At 40.7% G+C, this 20,788-nt stretch overlaps 3 protein-coding genes across 4 annotated transcripts in view; all 3 read right to left on the bottom strand.

The window, feature by feature from the left end:
• Positions 1–1,373, bottom strand: part of gfra4a (GDNF family receptor alpha 4a) — a 127,352-nt gene extending 125,979 nt beyond the window's left edge. The window contains exon 1 of the mRNA XM_077563592.1: positions 1,126–1,373. The gene's annotated coding sequence lies outside the window, so the exon portion shown is untranslated. The remainder of the gene's footprint in view (positions 1–1,125) is intronic.
• A 62-nt stretch (positions 1,374–1,435) lies between these two features.
• On the bottom strand, positions 1,436–4,214 carry ap5s1 (adaptor related protein complex 5 subunit sigma 1). Its single transcript, XM_077583745.1, has 3 exons — positions 3,959–4,214; positions 2,632–2,923; positions 1,436–2,409 (listed from the first exon to the last, which is right to left on the bottom strand). The coding sequence occupies exons 1-3, from the start codon at positions 4,141–4,143 to the stop codon at positions 2,281–2,283; spliced, it is 606 nt and encodes a 201-aa protein (XP_077439871.1). The 5' UTR covers positions 4,144–4,214; the 3' UTR covers positions 1,436–2,280.
• A 2,871-nt stretch (positions 4,215–7,085) lies between these two features.
• cdc25b (cell division cycle 25B) lies at positions 7,086–20,052 on the bottom strand. 2 transcript variants are annotated; one of them, XM_077563561.1, is made up of 16 exons: positions 17,573–20,051; positions 17,120–17,485; positions 16,956–17,041; positions 16,717–16,762; positions 15,085–15,123; positions 14,948–14,981; positions 13,856–13,990; positions 13,657–13,776; positions 12,947–13,075; positions 12,792–12,869; positions 12,061–12,252; positions 11,876–11,980; positions 11,721–11,783; positions 11,056–11,154; positions 9,818–10,063; positions 7,086–7,671 (listed from the first exon to the last, which is right to left on the bottom strand). In XM_077563561.1, exons 2-16 carry the CDS (start codon positions 17,326–17,328, stop codon positions 7,531–7,533), a joined length of 1,722 nt encoding a protein of 573 aa, XP_077419687.1. In that variant the 5' UTR covers positions 17,329–17,485; positions 17,573–20,051; the 3' UTR covers positions 7,086–7,530. The 2 variants fall into 2 exon arrangements, with proteins under 2 accessions (XP_077419687.1, XP_077419697.1); XM_077563571.1 differs by having other exon boundaries at positions 16,956–17,038; positions 17,120–20,052.
• Between the last annotated feature and the right edge of the window lie 736 nt (positions 20,053–20,788).

Below are 20,788 nucleotides of genomic sequence, written 5' to 3'. Positions count from 1 at the left end.
ATGTTAGGGTAAGCATTTAATATTAATTTTCCTACCGTCTATAAATTGTGACTATAAATAATTGTTTTGTATAAAAACATAAAGTTTTCACACAAAGGTCAGTTCTATTAACATGCAAAATCGAATCTTTGTTGTGGTACTTCATTTGTCAAGTTGTCCACTGGATGGCGCTACTTTTTCTCTAATGAAAGCATGCAGCAACTTGACATGGTTTTGATGTTAGGTTGTATGATCACAAGAATTCTGTTAGCATTAGCATTTAGCCCATAATAGATTAGCTTTTTTATCTCGTGAGTATATTTTAAGTTTACATTTCAGAGCACATTACTGAAATAGTAGATTTTTCATGGTGCATTCAAAGCATCAGCAACATTTCACAAGGTTTTGCTCTTGCAGAATATAAACTAATTCTGGTCGTATTTAGCTCTCAATTGTTAATCTTTTTAGCACATGGTCATTTCTTAGGTGAACATTTCGATGTTGGCTACTAATAAAAGTTTAATGATGGTCACAGTTTGATGGATAATTTCTCTTGCCATTATCTCCTATGGCGTCTAAATGGCCAAAATATGACGCAACCAATGACACCTCCCACCCCAACCGACCGCCCGCCCGTCGATTCCTCTTTCCGGGCCGGATTGTCGGGCGGGTGTGATTTTAATCTCCACTTGACACCCGCTCATCCGTTTAATCCAAACAGCTGTTGGCGAGCAAACAACAACTTCCTGCGCTGCGCGCCATTAATTGGACGTAATTACAAAAACCACGCGCCGAAAAACAAACCGCGCTGATGTTTGTTTTCCATGTCTGCAAGCCTTTTTCTCTCTCTCTTTTTTTTTTTAAGAGGGAGAGAGATTTTATTTTATTTTATTTGGATCTTGCTGTAGTTGTCAGCGCTCAAACTGAACGAATAGCGACATAGTGCCCTCCAGTGGCAAATACCTGAACTGTTGTTTCAGATGTTTTCAAGTAATGTACCTGTTTTGTGGTGGGGGGGTTCGTGGCAGTACTGAATTGTTGTTTGGTACTTTTTTCGTGGCATAAAAACGCCCAGCAGTGTACAAAATGATTATACATAAACATTTTTTTAAAGCTGTTTGAAAAGTTTATCCATTCCAAACTTACCTTGTTGGTGATAATTGCATGCACCTGGTCTCTCTCGTAAACTGCAATGTTCGTGTGCTTCTTTTTTCTCTCTCTCTCTCTCACCTCCGTTACGATTCCATAATGGCTTGACAACAAAAACAAAAACACACAACTGTATACTGCTCCAGTGAACAACACTACAAGATATAACACACTCCTTTCGAGCTGCGTGCTACTGCGGCGCTAAAAGCTAACGTCCATGCTTCCCATCACCTTTGTGGGACTTCCGCCACTACCAACATGGCTGCCACGAAGACGTGTCTGTTCGTCTCCAAAACTTGATCACAAGTTACAAGAAATTATCTGTTTATTGTTTATATACAAACATGAAGAAACATAACTCTAATTCAGATGCAGTCGTATTTGTATAAAAACAATGGATTCGACACAATTCAAAACATTTCTTATTCATGAGCCTAGATAGAGTTAATAGACATAAATAGATACAGTAGCTGGCTAGTTTCATGAAATATTCAGGGACGGACATTTGGAAAGATCCTGCGGTTGTTTTGTGAAGGGAAACTGTGAGTTCTGACTTGTGCCTGAAGGTCAACAACATTAATGTGATGACAATTAGAAAAACATTTTTTTGATTATCTCTGTGATTTCAGTGTGTCCCTGAAGGCAACACACCAGCCTTATAAAATGTCTTACTGACTAAAAGTGAGGCAAAACCTAATTTTGTCGTCAAGTAAAACTGTCTCCCGGCATTTAAACATTCATGAAATCAGAATTTAATCATTTTTTTGCTGTGTAAATGATCATGAAAAAAACATTTTAATTGTGATCAATGTGTCCTTTTTTTTTTTACTTATTCAAATTGAGAAAATGGACTACAATAAGAGCATTTATGAACTCATGAAATAAGGATTTAAAAATATATACAATAAATTCGTTTGACCATTTTTTAATACTAAAAATGAGGGAAATGTTGAATTTTTATCACATTAAACACAAAATCGATTTCTTTTTTTTTAATGATCATGATCATGAAGTGATTGTCTTCTTTCGTGCCCGAGCAAAAGTGTGCATGTTCTCCTGCTCGGCCAGTCCACATGGTGCACGTTGAGCCCTTGCGGCTAACCGCTCTAGCAGGAGAGTAACTGCGACAGGCCGACATTTGTCCACTGGAGGTCACTTGTTCATGTAGGCGGCCACGTCCTTCTCCAGATTCTGAGCGAAGCGATGGTTGAGGAAGAGGAGCTGGCCTTGAGGAAGAAGCCGACTCAGCAGGACGTCCACCCGGCTGCTCTTCAACAGCACCTGGGAAATTGCCACACCAATAGTACATTTAAATATATGATTTTTGCCAATTTTAACAGATCAAATATCAGCTGATTAATCAGTCAGGCCCTAAATTCTGTACTCAAGGCATCAACAGGAGAATATGAGTTAGTTTCACCCAAAAAAGATGGCAACTCCAGTTGAACGTCACTGTCTCCTCAAATTTGTTGTAAATATTACAAAGCCACAAAGTGCGCTCACCTCACTGCCCTGCCCCAGCATGTGCAGGTGCTCGAGACAGTGCCTGGCGAGGTTCCGGAGCGTTCCCTCTGCCAGCAGCAGGTTTTCGTGGGGCTCGCACAACATCACAAAGGACAAAGAGTTGACAGCCAACCAGAGCGCGCTGACCTCCTGCCAGTAGGGGTCCCCGCCTCGCAGCCTCAGCACGCCGCTGTCAGCCTCCTGCAGGGCCAGGGCCTCCTCGCCAGGTAAAGTCTCCACCGGGGGGCGCCCCGAGGCCTCCCGGCGCAGCGAGACGGCGCTCTGGACCTGCCTGGTCCCAACCGGACAAAAGGACAAAATCACCGTAGTTCATTATTGGCCTGTGCGTATTGTAGGGGCGTAAATAATAATAATAATAATGATGATGACAATAATAATAACTACAGATGTTTGAAAACACTTTTTTTCAGACCCCTACCAGTGCGAGTATACGCTCTTTGAGTACTCAACATACTTACTTTTGTTATAAAAAATTTCGTTTAACACAATGATGAAAATTTGACCAAAAAAAACTACCAACTTTTTTCTATATTGCTGGTTGGCATCAGCAGCCTCCATGAGTACCCAATACCATATAACAACAACAACAACAACAACAATATTAATAGGAATACATAATACATAAAGGTGTGGGAGAAATACATGCATGAATATTTTTTTTAAATATATAAACCAATCTAATGTATATGTAAAAATGTATTGATAAAAAAAATACAGTGATATGAATTTATACATATATATATTGAATTTAAATTGTATTAATATACTGATTAAAAGTAATAATACAGTTGAGTAGGAACAACTGCAACTAAAACAGTAAACTATTGTTAAAAATATGATTTTATGAATAGTTTACTGAATTTTAACAATAAATAATATAAATCTGAATAAGTATTTAATAATGGAAGAAAATATGTGGTGTATTAATTATATATTGATAAAAAATATTCTAATTAAATCAGTATATAAAAACCGTTACAGTAAATAAAATTTATATTCAAATAATCAAAAAAATAAAATTGAATACAAATCAAAATTAGATTTTAGAAAATAATTACAAATAAAATTATGGATGAAAAATAATAGAATTGTATTTAAAATAATGAATAATTAGTAGTAACGTGACAAAAATAATATAAAAACAGCAACGAGGTAACTGGAAAGCGATCCTAATATTTTGACCTGTCGTTTTGTTTTGTTTTTAAGCGCCAAGCAATGACGTCACGGTGACGTTGTAGTCAGCGTCCATGTGGTTCTGGTGGACCATCATAAAAGAAAGAACTCTTAAGAATTACCACCGACGTACCGGGCCACCGCGGCGATCTTCTCGGCCGACGCCAGTCGCCTCTCTTCGGCGTTGAGCTGCAGCTGCTGGCCGCCCTGGAAGAGCGCCTCGTCCGCTCCGAAGACGCGGGAGTAGAGCACCCTGCTCTCCCCGGGAGCGAGCGCCCCGATGGGGCACACGGTGTGGATGACGAAGGCGACTACCATGACGACATCTCAACAAGAGCGACGAGGACGCTAATGCTCTTGTCACGCAAGACGACTCGCTTCCGGGTTTGATCACATGACCAACTGTCTGCTGCTTTATGTCGTTATGACCACCAGATGGCGCTCATGGATCACGACCATTCGACAATACTGCTTGCTAACGGGCGATTTGTATATAAAATAATCCTAAATTGTTTTGTTTTTAAATACAACCAAAATGACAACTATAATAAGTGAATATTTTTTTAAACATTTTTTTAATTAAAAACTAAAAAACGAAGAATAACAGTTAAGATATTGTCAAACATCACATTAAAAAGTATTGAAATAAATAAAATAAAATAAATACATGAAAAATAATTACAAATTTTAGGAAGAAACACTTCCAGAATTTCCATGATTCAATAATTTGATCAAGATTTAATGACAATAATAACAATGAAATATCAAATTGAATGAACAGTTATCTTCATGTAAAAAATAAAATAACATTTTTAAATGATTATAGCGCACTGAAGTGTTTCATTTATTTCGGAGAGAACAAAATACGTTATTTACAATTGCTTATCTTGTCCTTTTGGTTGTCCTGTTGCTTCTATTGTAAATTGTCAAAGGTCAACAGGAAACAATAGACACATGACGTCGATTTGGATTAAATTCATCAAGTAGCAATAAAAGTGAACATAGGTTCAAACACATCAGTATAAACAAGACTTGACCTTTGACCTTTTGGGTGTGTTTGTCTTGTCAGCTACTATTGCATTTGTTTGCAGTTTGTATGTGTGCAGCTGCCGTTCCAACACACCGATTGGCCCCTTGTTGCGGGATCAGCGCGCCCGTCGGCAAAAAAAGAGAAAACACGAGCGGCGATTTGACGACATCCCCTCCGCCGTGCGCTCGACCTCTCGACCCAGATAACAGCCGACGATTATGCACAATCGCATCTGTCGCCGTCCCCTCAGCTTTGACGTCTTCAAACGGGCGTTGGACTCGATTTGCAGGTCGGCCCACAGCAGACAGCAAACGCGTGTCATCAAAGAACGACAAAACTAAGTACGAATGAGCGTCAGGACCAAATCGTCATGCATACGACGGCTGTTGTTGTTTTTAATCAACATAAATGAAAATTACCTCATCGTGCTTGCCAAGGGAGCTAATCTATGATTCAAGACCTGCCTGAGCTCTGTTTCTTCTTTCTGGAGCTCTGGTTTGGTTTGTCTTGTCTTGAGAAATCCAAATTTGGGTTTTGAAGAGTCAAGATGACCTCTCAGACCAATTCTCTGTAACATCACTTTTGCAAGCGTATGTCATTTAAAAGCTGTGTGACACGGGATGCGTGTCATTTTTACACACCTGAGCGATTTATCTCGAAATGAAACGAACTCATGAAACGGGCCTGGACAAAAATGAAGGTGCCCCGAGAAAAGAATCTGAGCAGAAGGACAACTGAGGTGTGAATCTCAGGTCTGTTCAAACTTGCCAGTGCCGTAAACATGGACCAGACCAAGAGAATGAGAGAATTATCTCAGGAGATTAGAAAGAAGTCCATTAATAATGAAGCTAACTAGCTACTTGCTAGTTATAATGAAGTGAATTAGTTACCAACTAGCTACAATCAAGCTAGCTTGTGACTAGCTAGCTAAATACAAATTAGTTACTACTTGTAATGGAAGATAACTCGTTCCAAACAAAATAGTCATGATTGACTTAGTGACTAACTAGCTAGCTAGTATAATTTCTTAAATTTTATTTCCTCCTATTTTTTTTCATGTCTTCATTTACATTTTATTTAAAAATTGTATTTATTTTCAAGTAGGTTATTCTTTTCCACTATATATTAGACCTAACTTTGCGAGATTGGTGCATTATTAGTTTAATTATATTTTTAAATTAAATAGTTTTAAATTGTTAATTAAAAAAAAAAAATCTAGGTTGTAGCTTTTGAAACAACCCGTTTCTGAAAACGTCTGGCAGTGAAAGAGTTAAATGCGAAATTCTGACCATATCAGAAGTTCTTACATTTTCAGAATTAAGCCGTTTTCTGCACTCTTTTGCAGCTAACCTGAAGAAACAATTGGATCAGTTTTTGTATTTAAACATAGATTTAAACGCAATAAAAATGTAAGTAGAAACTGCTGTTTCTGCATAATCAACTCTCGTGAACTCTGGACAAGCAACGATGTAACTAACAGTTTCCAAAGCATTGAGTGAATTCAAAATTGCCGCCAGAAAACGTGCCGGTTAGAGAGCGTGAGAAGAGCCGGTTAGCGAGGGCGGGAATGGGTGGGATCGTTTCCTACGCGAAACAACAACCGCTCCCTGGCTCACATGTTGACCGCACGTGACTTCCTGCCCAAACTAGGTCAGGTCACGTCAAGTCACTGCAGTGGAATGTGTGTGCGTGTGTGCGTGCGTGCGCACGTGCCTCAGCAGAGGCCACTCCCAAGGCCGCTTTGAGAGGGAGAATTTGAACGCGTGGCCTGGTTTGAAGCGTGCGCGCTCAAAACGAGACACAAAAAAAAAAAAAGAAAAGCGCTGACGGTCACGTTGGTGCGTCTGCGTCACGGGTTACAAAGCGGAACAATGGCAAACACTCCTTGGAGAAAAATGTTTGAAACGACGCTGGACGGACGCCATAAGCTTTCAAAAACAAAAAGAATGAAGGCAACTTCACGGTGGGCTCTATTGCGGGAAAATTGAAATTTTGTCAGAACTAGCTGAGAAACTTTCATCATGAAAATGCATTTTAGCCAATTGTGGCCACAGCCACATGAGGGTGTGAACACTTATGCACCCACATCTCGGTTATTACGTTCCAAACTTTTCACATGAATTATCTTGGTCTTATTCTTTTATATCATGGGTGTGTAGACTTTTTAGAGTTTGGGGGACTCAGATTTTTTTTTTATTCTTTTTTTTTTTAAAGAGGCATAAGTCAGTCGTTTTAAACTCACACTGATCTTTATTGGGCGGCTCTCCCGAGAAGCGGCAGCGCTCAATAAAAATGCACATTTGGGCAACAACACGCACGCAAATGGGTCACGCTTTCTTTCACACTCCAAACACTTTTGCGGTCCTGCAGGACGTCAACAATCTCACTGCAAGTTTTCTTTGGTGATTTCGGCACCGTGAGAACAGGAAACATATCGTTTAAAAGAACAATGACTGCAGCCGCATGTGGCTCACATGGTCAACGGGGGACGTCATTTCGTAAAAACTCGTAGGCAGTGTGGAGAAGAAAAAAAAAAAGAAAAAAAAAAAAGGACCTACGCAAACTTGTAGGTATTTAAGTACTGAGACATTTTTAAAGTGAACATCGGCAGTGATGGCAGGAACGAGGCCCAAAGTGGTTAAAGAAGTCGTCCCAGGTACGAAATGTGGGCGGGCTCACAGCTTCTTGAGGCGGCTGTACATGCCCCGCTTGCTGCGCTCGCCGACCCACGAGCGACTCTTCAGGCGGCAGTTCCTCAAGTCCTCGCGGAAGTCCTCGTCCATCATGGTCCGGTACGACTCGGGCTCGCATTGCATCTGCGCCGGACCAAAACACAAACCAGTCATTTTGGGGCGCTGACGTAATCCTATTATTAACTCTTTGACTGCCAAAAACGTTAAATAACGTTTAGTAAAATCCTATGGAGGAGTGCCAAAGACGTTAAAAGACGTTTTTTTTTCAAAACAGGTGAAACTAACCATTTTCTATTGTTGATTACTGAAAAACGGAATGAGGTAGAAACAAACTTTTTCTTCCTGATGAAAGATGAAAGTCCAATCTTTCATTTGGTAGTATGTGTGTTTCCATAGTCCAAACACAACATTTTCTGTGGACTTTGAAAGGTCAAAAATGCTTAAATCGGCTGGCACCCACGGCATCCCTTTTCTGAAAACGTCTGGCAGTCAAAGAGATAAAGATATTCCATGTATGGTGCAGCAATTCATCAATGATCAAATTAATCAATAACTACTTTGATAATTGATTAATCGCTTCGAATTTTGGAATTTCAGCCTCTCAAGAGCAAATATTCTCCGATTTCTGCCGTCCTTCATGACAGTAGATTATCCGTTTTGAATTAAAATATTTGCAAACATCTGCTTTGATCATTTACATTTTTTTTTTTCAAATTAAACAATGCATCAGATAAAAAAAAAATGTGATAACTTCATTCAAAAAGAGGACTATTTTAAATTGAAAGTGCAGGAAACGCACAGAACTTCAATTACGGTGATTAGTTTGGTCTGCAATTTAAGAAAACAGTCAAAAATGTCAATCAATGTTTTCCAAAGTAAAAGCAGATGTTTGCAAATGTCGTACGTTGATTCAAGATAATTAGTCTGCTTTACTGAAGGACTTCAGAAATAAGAGAATATGAACTTTTGAGAGGCTGAAATTCTAAAGATTTGGACAATTTCAATTTGGGATGAACGATGATGGAAAATTATCCAATTGCGAAACACCCCCCCCCCCCAAAAAAAAGAAATTTGCGATTGCGATATCATATTCAATTATTTTTTCCAAGGTCCTTAAGGTTCAATGATTATTTTTTTACCCAACAAAAAGTTAATTACAATAAACAATATCAGATCTATTATAGATTACAAGATCTTAAGATAAAGGCAAATGAAGCCATTATATCCGTTTTTTCCTACAACAATTAAAGTTATAGTTACAATTTAACACTTTAACATATCCAACTTTTCATGTTGCGTGAAACATTGCATGTAAACACTGCACTTTTTAAACACTATTTATCAATAAATAAATGCAAAATACATTAGTAGTAGTAATGGTTGTGTAGTTTCCCATGGTCTGGACGGTCCGTGAATGCAACACAGACTTTTGTTTTGGTACGCTAAGCACGTTGGGAGCTGTTGTGTTTTCTGACGCGGTTACGGCCGACAGTTACTTGCAAATTGTCATTCGGGAGTTGTCAAAACATGTACATTAAAAGGCTAAATGACGGTGAGTAATGACGATTTTGTCCGTCCTAATTTTCATTCATGAAATCGGGACGACAACATACAGGACTGTTTGGCCTCAAAATATACAAAACGGGCGACACTACGTCAGAAAAGTCATAACTCACAACAGTGAAGCGCTTTTTTAAAACCAAGATCAAACAGATTAACTCTTTGACTGCCAGACGTTTTCAGAAAAGGGATGCCGTGGGTGCCAGCCGATTTAAGCATTTTTGACTGATCTTTCAAGGTGCACAGAAAATTATGTGTTTGGACTATGGAAACACACGTACTACCAAATGATAGATTGGACTCTCATCTTTCATCAGAAAAAAAAGTTTGTTTCTACCTTATTCCGTTTTTCAGTAATCAACAATAGAAAATGGTTAGTTTCACCTCTGTTTTGAAAAAAACGTCTTTTAACGTCTTTGGCACTCCTCCATAGGATTTTACTAAACGTTATATAACGTTTTTGGCAGTCAAAGAGTTAAACAGACACTCGTCTCAAGGTCTCATGAGACCAAAAAACATTACAATTATTAGCAAAATATTTTTTCCATAATCGAGCACAATTGAGTATTTGTTTCACTTTAAAACATTGAAAAAATCGGTCCATTTTTTTTCTTGGCAGTGAATGTTTGAATCGTGTCATTTTCCACACCGTCCGTGTGGCGAATTTCGTGAAGTGCAGCGAGTGTGGCGGAAACGAGCGCGGGCGTACCTGGTAGAGGGGGAAGAACTCCTTGTAGCCGCCCTTGAGCACGTAGAGTTCGGGGTAGTGAAGTTTGGGGTAGTCGTTGACGGAGCGGTCGCGCTCGCGCACGTAGCGGCACATGCGCGGGCCGCGCTCCGACGAGAACTCGCAGTGGAACATCACGATGACGCGCTTGTCTGAGCACGACGCCACCAGCGGCGTCTGCAGCAGGAAGTCCTCAACTTCGTCCTCCTGGTAGAGATTCAGGGCACCCTGTCGAGCGCATCAAAATAAAATTAAAAAAAGCTTCAGTTTCAGTTCCACAAATATTAGGAAAAAAGGTCAATATATTGCATTTGTGTAGACATTTTCCCCCCAAAATACAACTTTTTTTAATTTTTATTTACAACAGATCAACTACTTTATGAAATAAATGAGCAAAAAATAAAACTTAACTGCTAAATGTTAGCATTTGTTGATTTACAAGTTTTTACAACAATTCTTGTTGTACCGCAAATTTTTTGGGGGAAAAATTGGTTAGATTACTTGTTTGTTTGTTTTTTCATAAAAGATCTGTTGCATTAATTTGTTAGTTTTTCAATCAATAATTGGCAAAAACAGTATAGTACATTAATAGGTTTTATATAATTGTTGATGAATGAATTCTTAGTACAAATTAAATGAATTTTAAATAATTAAATGAGATTATTAAAATACTTCATCCGCAGTATACAAGAGATTAAAAAAGTATTGATTCATTATGTACAATAAACTTTGTTTTTTTTAATTCATTTAGGACTTTGATGAGTTCATTGTTTTTTTAAATGTTTTCATAGCGTATTATGTCTAATTAACTCTTTAACTGCCAGACGTTTTCAGAAACGGGTTGTCCCCAGTGCCAGCCGATTTTAAGCATTTTGACTGATCTTTCAAGGTCCATAGAAAATTATGTGTTTGGACTATGGAAACACACATACTACCGAATGAAAGATTGGACTCTCATCTTTCATCAGAAAAAAAAGTTTGTTTCTACCTTATTCCGTTTTTCAGTAATCAACAATAGAAAATGGTTAGTTTCACCTCTGTTTTGAAACAAACGTCTTTTGACGTCTTTGGCACTCCTCCATAGGATTTTACTAAACGTTATTTAACGTTTTTGGCAGTCAAAGAGTTAAATGACCTGCAACTAAATAAATAAATGATTCTATTCATTACCCATATCGAATTTTGGCTTTGAATCGCTCATGTAGAAAAGTTGTGCTCACCTTGATGTGTCCGCCGTCGTACTCGTACGGGTAGCGGCAGTCGATGATGACGACTCGCTCCACCAGCTGACTGAACTCGCCCAGCATTGCTGCCACCACCTGCGCAACGCGCAACAAAATGGCCACTTGAAGACATTTTATTAAATCACCAGCAAGGCGAAAAGCGTTTTTAATTAACTTGACACAACATCTGTATTCTACTTTTATTGCGTTTTTTTTTTTTTTTTAAAATGCATTTAACCTTGAAGATGAGATTGGGCTCTCATTTACGGTTACCGCATTGCTGATGACACACGGAAAAAGAAAGTGTTTGTCAAAAAAACGAAAACAACCAAAACAGGCTGCTAGATTGGAAAGCAATTGGACATTGATGAATTTGACTTTGTTGTTTTAAAATCAGGCCCATCTAGATTGCAATCAAATAAAATGAAAGTAAATATATTGTATAGTCACAGGTTGGCGCCTAAACAGACTGCCATAAAAAAAAAAAAAAATTAAAAACATAGCAAGCAGTTTGTTGGCCTAAACGGGCTGTCAGAGGAAAAAATGTAAAGAGTCGAAAGTAATGAGCACCGGATGGATTTCAGCCGACAAAACAGGTTAGCTCATATTTTGGTGTTGCTAATTTGCTAACCCGCTTTGAGACGGGTCGCCACACAGCTTACCGTTTCTCCTGTGACATATTTCAGGTCCTGATGTTTTCCGTCCACTGTCGGCAGGGCGTAGGGCTAAAAGGCATCAAGACGAAAAAATGGAATTTCATTTCAAATTCATCCTCAAGACTTTTTCTTTTCCTTTTTTTTTTTAGAGTGTTGCTCACTTTGCTAAAGTCTCCAATAAGGTCGGCGGTGCAGTCGTTCCTGTCCAGAACTTTGTCGATGTCCATCTGACAGAAGGACTTGGACCTCTGTAGCTGCATATGAGGCTGAAGACCACAGCAGAAAAAAAAAAAAAAATGTAGTTACATTCTAGCAAGCAGAAGGTGGCGCTGTTGTCAAAACTGACCATCTTGGGGGAGTGGACGTCCTGTTCCTCTGAAGTGACGTCAGTTCTGGCCAGGCTGCGACGCCGCTTGACCTGCACCGGTGTGCTGTCGTCGCTGGGGTAGTCGGGACGCTTGGCGCAAGGGCGCGACACCGACGGACTTGGCATAGACGGCGAGCGGAAAAGGCTGCGAGGCCGCCAGCGGATCACAGGCTGAAGAAACAACAAGACCGTGCTTTTGACAAGCGCTCTTCATTTTCGTTTCAGTTTTCACGTCACGAAACATCTGAAACAAGCTGCCATAGACAATTAAAGGACGCCTACTCGTCTCCTGCCTCAACGGGATGCCATGAAAAATGAAACATCAACAAAACACTACTTGCTTCCTGACCGTAAAAAGTAAACGCGTTAGCTGTTGAAAAAGTCCGCCAAAGTAAACGGTTTCATCCCAAAACAGGCTACGATGGCGAATGCTAGCAAACACGAGTCCGCTGCCTAAATGGGATGCCATCGAAAAATTTAAGTAACCGCAAACCGAGTTGATTCAATGCAGTTTAAAGGTGACCTAATACTGTAAAGTCTAAATGGGCATCCGTAGAAAATGCACATTGACAGTCCGCTGCCTAAACAGGCTGCCACAGAAAATCTTTATTAACGTAGAAAGCAATAAACACATCAAAAGTTCATTCCATGAACAGTGGGCACATTTAAATCAGGCCCAACTAGTTAGCTATTGTCCATCAGGGACTTACCGAGTCTTCTCCAAAGCCGTCAGCCATTAGCGGCGCTGTGAGCAACGTGGCCATCCCGTGTGGCATGTCATCGGGGTTCTGGAAGAAGAAGAAGAAGAAAACGTCAGCAAACACACAGGCGATGCGTTCGGGCGCTGTCGGAAACACGGCTCCACCTCCAGGTTGTCGTCCAGCACGTCCAGGAAGCCGTCATCGTCATCGCTGAGTGACGTGAGCGAGGAACATCGAAGGGACAACGGGCTGTCGTCGCTCATCTGCGGCTGCTGCACAGACGGGGGGGACACCTGCCGGACCACAACATTCAAAACTTAGTGGCCATCAAAGTAACAGTAGTTCGCTGCTTCAACGGGCAGCCACAGGCGATAATAGTGAACCGTAATTTGCTGCCTCCAAAAATCAAACACTTTGCGTCAGAAAATAAAAACTGTGGTTTTGTGCCTACAAGGGCTGTCAATGACAGGAAATATGCTACTTTTCTGCCTAAACGGGTGTCCACTGAAAATTAGATACACTGCTAATTCCCTGCTTAAATGGGCTGTGAGAGAAAATGAAGGTAAACTGCTTGAGGTCTTAAAAAAAATAATAATTCTGCCTCATTAGACTGCCATTGAAAACAAATAAACTGTAGTTTCTTGCCTCAACGGGCTGCCACAAAATTAAACAGGCTACCAAACAAACATAAGTGCATTTTTTTTCCTGACTCAATGGGCTGCCATAGAAAATAAGAATATACAACATTTGTCTGTCTTGATGGGACCACAGAAAATAAAACGTTTGCTTGTCTCCAGGGCATTGGGCAAGTATGTCAACCTACCCGTTTAGTGCCGCCTCAAAAGTGCCCGGCACGGCAAGTGGTGGTACTTACCATGAGGGCCGGCGCCGAGTTGGGGCGGTGGGCGAAAGCGTCTTTCAGGGGGGCCGTGTTGACGGAGCGCAAGCGGGCGCGGGACACGGGCTGGGTGGGCTTCTTGAACTCAAAGCACTCCTGAGGACAACCAACGTCAACGCAATCACTTTAAGAGAAACGACGTATGCCATCGTCACGCCGATGAGCACGGACTGACCTTGGACATGTTCTCCTTGTCCCACGGAGATGAAGAGTCGTCGTCGACACAGACGGGCTGTTGGCCAAATACTCCGTAGCGATTAGCAACCGGTTCGGATCCCTTCAGGGTTGGACTGAAGCAAAGGAGCTGAAGCTGAAAAAGACAAGGTGACGAGATGCTGCTGAGCGGAGACACAATCGGAACCGAAACATAACACATTCATACTTGGATGCTATGGGTAGTTATGGGTTCAGACCCAACTAGTTGGCTGCCTAAATGGGCCACCAGAGAAAATTATGTTAGACTGCAGCATTAACGGAATGCAACAGTAAATCAAAGTAAGCAAATTTGATTTCTTCTTTAAAAATAATAATAACAATAATAATAATAATAATAAACCACTTGGTGCCCAAATGGGCTGCCACAGAAAATGAAAGTAACCAAATTAGATTTCTTCTTTAAAAATAATAACAATAATAATAATAATAATAATAAACCACTTGGTGCCCAAACGGGCTGCCACAGCAAATGAAAGTAAGCAAATTAGAGTTCTTCTTTAAAAATAATAACAACAATAATAATAATAAACCACTTGGTGCCCAAATGGGCTGCCACAGAAAATGAAAGTAAGCAAATTTGATTTCTTCTTTAAAAATAATAATAACAATAAACCACTTGGTGCCCAAATGGGCTGCCACAGAAAATGAAAGTAAGCAAATTAGATTACTTCTTTAAAAATAATAATAACAATAATAATAATAATAAACCACTTGGTGCCCAAATGGGCTGCCACAGAAAATGAAAGTAAGCAAATTAGATTTCTTCTTTAAAAATAATAATAATAATAAACCACTTGGTGCCCAAATGGGCTGCCACAGAAAATGAAAGTAAGCAAATTAGATTTCTTCTTTAAAAAAAATAATAACAATAATAATAATAATAAACCACTTGGTGCCCAAACGGGCTGCCACAGAAAATCAAAGTAAGCAAATTTGATTTCTTCTTTAAAAAAAAAATAATAATAATAATAAACCACTTGGTGCCCAAACGGGCTGCCACAGAAAATGAAAGCAAATTACATTTCTTCCTTGGGTATGTACGGCTACTTACTGGTAAGGAGTTGTTTCGCCTGATAGGCATTTTCCTGTAATGGGAAGAGAAGCAGATGAAGGCATAAAAATTTGCTTCAATTTGTTTCAATTTTGACGAGGTGGAAATCAACTGCTTCATGAAAGATGTCCACTTACTCGTGGACTCTACTGGACTGTTGAATGGCCTTCTCAAACCTGGGGACACACAAAAAGCTATGTCAACCCGAATATTCTCAAAGTGTGGTCTGGAATCGAGGGGGGGGCGGGGGGGGGGTGTTGTAATGAGGAAGAGGAGACGGGCAACTTGACGGGAGGAAGTCCGGGGAGCACCTGTATGCTAAACCATGACGGTGAAGGGCCTCAGCAGCAGACGTGGAATAATCCACCAGATGCCCGTCACGGCCGTGGAGCGAGGGCCCCTTTTGTTTGTCGAGGACGGGGGAGCGTGCCCCATTCAATGTACAAGGCACTGGGTGGTTTTTTTTTTGTTGAAGGGGGCGGGGAGGGGGGGTGGTGGGGGTGCCCTCATTTCTAAAACCTCCGGCCTTGCTCCTCCTCCATCTCCCATTGAACGGCGCATTGACAAGAGTGTGCCGATGACTGGAGGGGGTGTGCTGGGGTATCATTAAACACACTTTCAACCTGGAGAACTCCGAGCAACCCAACAGCTGTGGGAGCTCACAGATGTCTCGTTGGCCAAATGCTGTTGTGAAGGAACGCACAGCTGGCAGCGTGTATAGGCCAACCAACGTGAGGAAACGAATATTAACGTTCTCAATCTCAAAAGTCAGTTAAAAGGGTTTTGGCACCTCCTTTTTCATAGTCAATCCCAAAATTGATCACACTTTGGGGATTGGAAATGTCATGTCAGCCATCTTTCTCAAATTCCCCAAAAATGCTCAACTTACTGTTCCATTTTGGACACCACGAGGACTTGGGTCTTTTAAGACTTTTTCATGCGCTCCGTTATGATACCCATGTCCAAAAAAAATGGTATGTTTATATGTGAAACTGGTGCGCTTTTGTCTTTGCTACATTGTGGGGGTGCCCGTATACGCTGTTGATTTAGTTTCATTTGAACTGATTAATGGCTACTAGGTTGATATACACTTCTGAGGCAGTTCAGGTTTAACCTCAATTACAGATTAGTCATTCTACAGCTGAAAATAAAGATTTTTTTTTTTTTATAGATTAAAACAACAATTTTTCCATAAATTAATAAATTATTACTAAATCAAATTCCCAAGTAGAAGTTTGTCAGAGCCCTGCAGTTTACCCAAAATGGCCGCTTTACACCAAAATGGCCGGATTCCTGTTCATTTTTGAGACTGGGTCTGTGAAAATCATGAGCATCCTCATGACAGACATTTCCACCAAATTTTCTAAAAACTGGCAAACGTGATGTCAAGGTAGGGCACTTCATTTTTAATTTTCTCATAGGATATAGTACACATAAGACTTTTGTGTTTGGGCTCATAAAATGCATTCAATTGGTGATTTTTCTGAGGTCCCCCCAAAATGCAACTAACTCACGCCTGTAATTCGTTTAGGACCGAAAAATTAAACAGGAATCTGAAAAAAAGTCAATTTTAGGGTATCAAAAACAATCCGGGGGGTAGGATTTTTTTTTTTTTTCGGGCCAACGGTAAACGATCTAATCTAACTGGTGGGCTCAGCTGTTGTGGTTTTAGGAGGGCAATGGGGGGTAGGGCTTGGAGTGGATGAACGGTCACAGGGTTAGGAGCGGGGGAAAGTTGATTGAGTCAAATAGACGGTTTTTGTACGTACGAGTCCTCCATTTCCAGGATATCGATGGGTGAATCCATCCCGAGGCCTGCGAGAGCAGAGTTAAACCATGAAATATTATGATAAATATTGTATACCATTTCAACGTGTGGAAGTGATGAAATTACGCCCAAAAATTCAAATAAACATAGTAAAACATTTTTTTTTTTTTTTTTTTAAGTAAACCCTCAGCGAGCATTTGTTATTCAAAATTATAACTGCGGGAGCTCTGTGGAACTCACCAGCATCGGAGGAGACATCCGAGGCGATGGAGCAAACTTTCTCCAGGCGCGCATGCTTGCTCCTCTTCGGTGTATCACACTGACTGCTGGGGAACATGAAACCGTATCAGCGACACATCAACGACTTATTTATACGTTTGGAAACCTAATTCAACTCCAAATACCTTCCGAGTCCCACCAATTTGTTCATGTCCAGCGCTAGATTGGTGATCGGCGAGTGCGCGGCGGTTGGTACCGGAGAGAAGAGAGTCCTACAGTGGGCCATCTTGTGGCTCACATCCGGCGGAGGAAACGAGGAAAAGTCGTGGATGTTGTCGGGCCTGCTCGTCGCGTGAGCCCCGACGGGACAAACGCTGCCCAAAAATCCATCCATGTTGTTGTGTTTTTTCCAATGAGGTCGACCTGTCGAATGTCAGCCCTGCTTTTGTCCGGTCGGGAGGTGTTTTTTTTTAAATTAGTGGAATTTGGTGTCGCCAATTAGCAAGGTGGCTCGAGTTGTAAGCTAACCCACGAGCTAACCATTTAGCCTCCTGCGAAAAGTTACGGAAACATGTCCAAATAAGTAATGGTACCTGGTGACTTCTTTGGGGGTGAATGCATGTAAAATTCCGCCCTACCGAGGTGCTAAAGAGGCATCGTTGTTGCGTGTCAGAGCGCGGCGGCACCGAATGTCTCCCGTCTGACAGCCTCCGCTTTCTGCAGGAGAAAGACTGACTGCGTCCTTATTTACGTTCAAAATACAGGCCGCGGAGCGGCATTTCACCAACCAATCGGCGTCGTTGTTTCGTCCCTGCCACCAATCAGAGCGAGGAACGACATTGTGACGAAGGTCTTTAAAATTCGATCTTTTTTTAACTTCCTCTTTTCTTTCTCTGCAGTTGTCTTTTGTTTTCCATCTACTGTATGCATCTGCCATTTTATTACTACGGGGGAAAAAAACCACGACATATTTAAGATATATGTATATATGATATATGTAGAAAAAAAATCCCAATAACAAAATGTCTCCTTAAAACAATAAGAAACATTCACTCAACATAATAATAATGTTGGGAGTTACAATAAAGTTGCCCAACAAGATAAGTCATTTTGATTGGAAAGAAAAAAAACACTTAAAATATTTTCACTAAACATTATGATGTGATACAATTTGGGGCACAAATCTACTTATGAAGCGTTTTACCATTATTAAACCACAAAGAAACAGACAAAAACTAACTTATACTTATAGTTGACTTATACTTATAGTGTATACTTAGCTATAAAGCATTATACATTTCATTTCTCAGAATCATTGACAAAAAAAATAACACCATAGCTATGTCCTTAGAAGACACCTAAAAATATACTGAGCAAATGTGCCAGCTTGACACCACAAACAGTTCCCAACTAGCTAGATGCTAACAGGCCTCCATTTTGGATCCAAACATGAAACTCGTTCACCTTCCACATGGTAGGCTTCGTCCACATATATGTATGCATTGCATGACTGACTGAATGTAGCGTGTGCAAATGAGCTTTAATGAACTTCCCCAGGACATGTACGAGCTTCCAAAGGTCTCCACACCCCAACTGAAAGGACGGGACAAAAGGCGGCCAAGGACACTGGCGCGCCACGCACCCCCTCTCGAATAAAAGCGCCTCCTGACACCTCCTCCTTCTCACCACTCGCTCCCCGCGGTTCTTACGGACGCCACATAAACATATTTAAGCTCCAATGACATTTTGCCGTGACTGCATTGCCGAAGCCTTTGACTGTTTATTTATTGTCAGGGCTCGAGCACAGAGGAATGAAATCACCGTTGTAGTGGCTTTTACCCATCTTTATTTTATTTCAGTTTACTCCTCAAACAGCACAATTGGTGTTTTGACAACAACAGCATGCATGGGGTCTGTTTACCCCGCTTATCTGGTAAAAGTGATTATTCAGGAAAACGGATTACATTATCAGGAAAACTGATCTGTCTCCATAGGAACCAAGAAGCCTGCAATTCCTTTTCCATAGAACTTGTTTTAAGCTTGCTGTTAGCATTTAGCCTAGCCTATTGTTCTGCAAAAGTCAACGCTTCACACTTTTACATTTCCTTTTGTGTATAACTTCAATCTTAAAAATAATTGTTAGCAATATGTCTAGAAGTGCATTTTGACTCCATAGGGCCAAAGGTATGTGGGGCCTATTGAGCTAATCGCTAATAACATTAGCATTGTCCATCCTACGTCCACTGTCACTTTTATTGTCATTTAGTGTTCAATAAATAATTAAATTAAAACTTTTGATTTAACCTTTAAGTAGACTAATAAAGTATTAAAGTAAAATAATTTTTACGCATACAAATTTTAGCTAGCTGATAACGCCTCTCAACCTTTGTGCTCGCAAGGCTAATGCTAATGCTGCGCTAGCGCTGGCATGAGCATCAACTAGTAGTTAATTCATGCACCGACACAAATGTGCAGAAATAACGCGTCCATAAATGAGTTTTGTAACACGCCGGCTGTGATGTAAACGAGCTCAAGTGTGTTGCGGCCGCAGTGGCTGCTCCGTGCTAATGACCCGTTTGAACTCGAGTCAATGTAAATGCCGCTTACACACGCGCACACGCAGTTGTTGTGGAAAGATAAGACCAATGCAAAACGCTGGGCTGAGTGTGCACTTTACCTCTCGTCAAGTGCCTTTCGCACCCTTGACACGCCTGTCACTTATCACCACTTCCTCTGCACTTAGACACGCACTCATTCGCAAAGAAGTACAATATATGCAGATGGGAATGTAAACCAAAGGCAGCATAGTCAGTCAGCGTATCGATACTAAAAATGTAGATGTGAATAGCAACTGTATGTGGGAAAAAAAGATGTCGATGTTACAATATGAATGTAAACAAAAAGGCAGCAACAATAGTCGGCAGCGTCGTAAGCGGCAACTGGAGGTTTATTTAAACAAACTCCCTCAAATGGAGCGTTGGGAACCTGTTGCCGTGACAACAGCTGATGCACGAAGGTGAAGAATGTGTGGTGAAACCCCCCGGCCTCCATACATGGAGACGGTCGGTCACATGGACCCCCACCCTGACCACCTCCAAGCAGACTATTGTTCTCCTTTTTGGCCCCACCACCAACGCGTCAATGCGGACTCTCCAGTCAGACTTCCAACTGGCCCGAGAACCCCCCCCCCCACCCCACTCCAACGCACCTCCAGGCTGAGGGCGAGGAAGACGCAAACATCTGCTCCTGGAAGAGGAGGAGGAGGCGGCAGATGGGCACGGGCCGACGGGCCGGGGGGACAGACGAGAGAAGGACAGCCTGGAAATGTGGAGGACAAAAGCAAGGAGGGGGTGAAGACGTGAAAAAGAAGAGAGTAAATTGTTGCGTGAAGTGACACTTCCTGACTGGGATGACGCCGTTTCCGTCAATAAATGGCTTCAAAACACTCAAAAAAGAACATTTATATTGAATTCAGTAATTCTTTCATGTACCACTAGAGGGAGTTAGTGGGCTGTAGCGCTACACGACCAACTTTGGCAAAGTGTGTATTTCAATTATTTGATCATTTATGTAGAGTGAAAAAGAGCAATTATGTGGAAATTAATCACTGGATTTTTGAACAAATTTACAGTAGATTTTGAATTTTAAGTAAGAATAGTAAAAAGGTTTAGATCCAATCTCCATAGCTACTTTAAATGATTTCAAAAAGTGATAGATTTTATGAAAACATTATGCAACACATTTTTAACCATATTGCTATGTTTTGTTTTCTTATAAAGCCAAGTAAATAAAGGGCACATAAATGAGAAGAATAATTTAAAATAAATAAAACAAATATACACAAATCATAGAAA

Source organism: Vanacampus margaritifer, chromosome 1, assembly GCF_051991255.1.
Source record: "Vanacampus margaritifer isolate UIUO_Vmar chromosome 1, RoL_Vmar_1.0, whole genome shotgun sequence".
Lineage (NCBI taxonomy): Eukaryota > Metazoa > Chordata > Actinopteri > Syngnathiformes > Syngnathidae > Vanacampus > Vanacampus margaritifer.
The sequence above is the reverse complement of the archived record's forward strand: the minus strand, read 5'-3'. Positions and strand labels throughout refer to the sequence as shown.

Coding starts and splice junctions, on each gene's coding strand:
- cdc25b (XM_077563561.1), bottom strand. CDS start 17,328: ATGGATGGATTTTTGGGCAGCGTTTGTCCCGTCGGGGCTCACGCGACG. Junction 15,124..16,716: donor ATCCTGGAAATGGAGGACTC/GTACGTACAAAA, acceptor GTGTGTCCCCAG/GTTTGAGAAGGCCATTCAAC. Junction 13,076..13,656: donor ACTCGGCGCCGGCCCTCATG/GTAAGTACCACC, acceptor GTGGTCCGGCAG/GTGTCCCCCCCGTCTGTGCA.
- ap5s1 (XM_077583745.1), bottom strand. CDS start 4,143: ATGGTAGTCGCCTTCGTCATCCACACCGTGTGCCCCATCGGGGCGCTC. Junction 2,924..3,958: donor AAGATCGCCGCGGTGGCCCG/GTACGTCGGTGG, acceptor GGTTGGGACCAG/GCAGGTCCAGAGCGCCGTCT. Junction 2,410..2,631: donor TGCTGGGGCAGGGCAGTGAG/GTGAGCGCACTT, acceptor GCAATTTCCCAG/GTGCTGTTGAAGAGCAGCCG.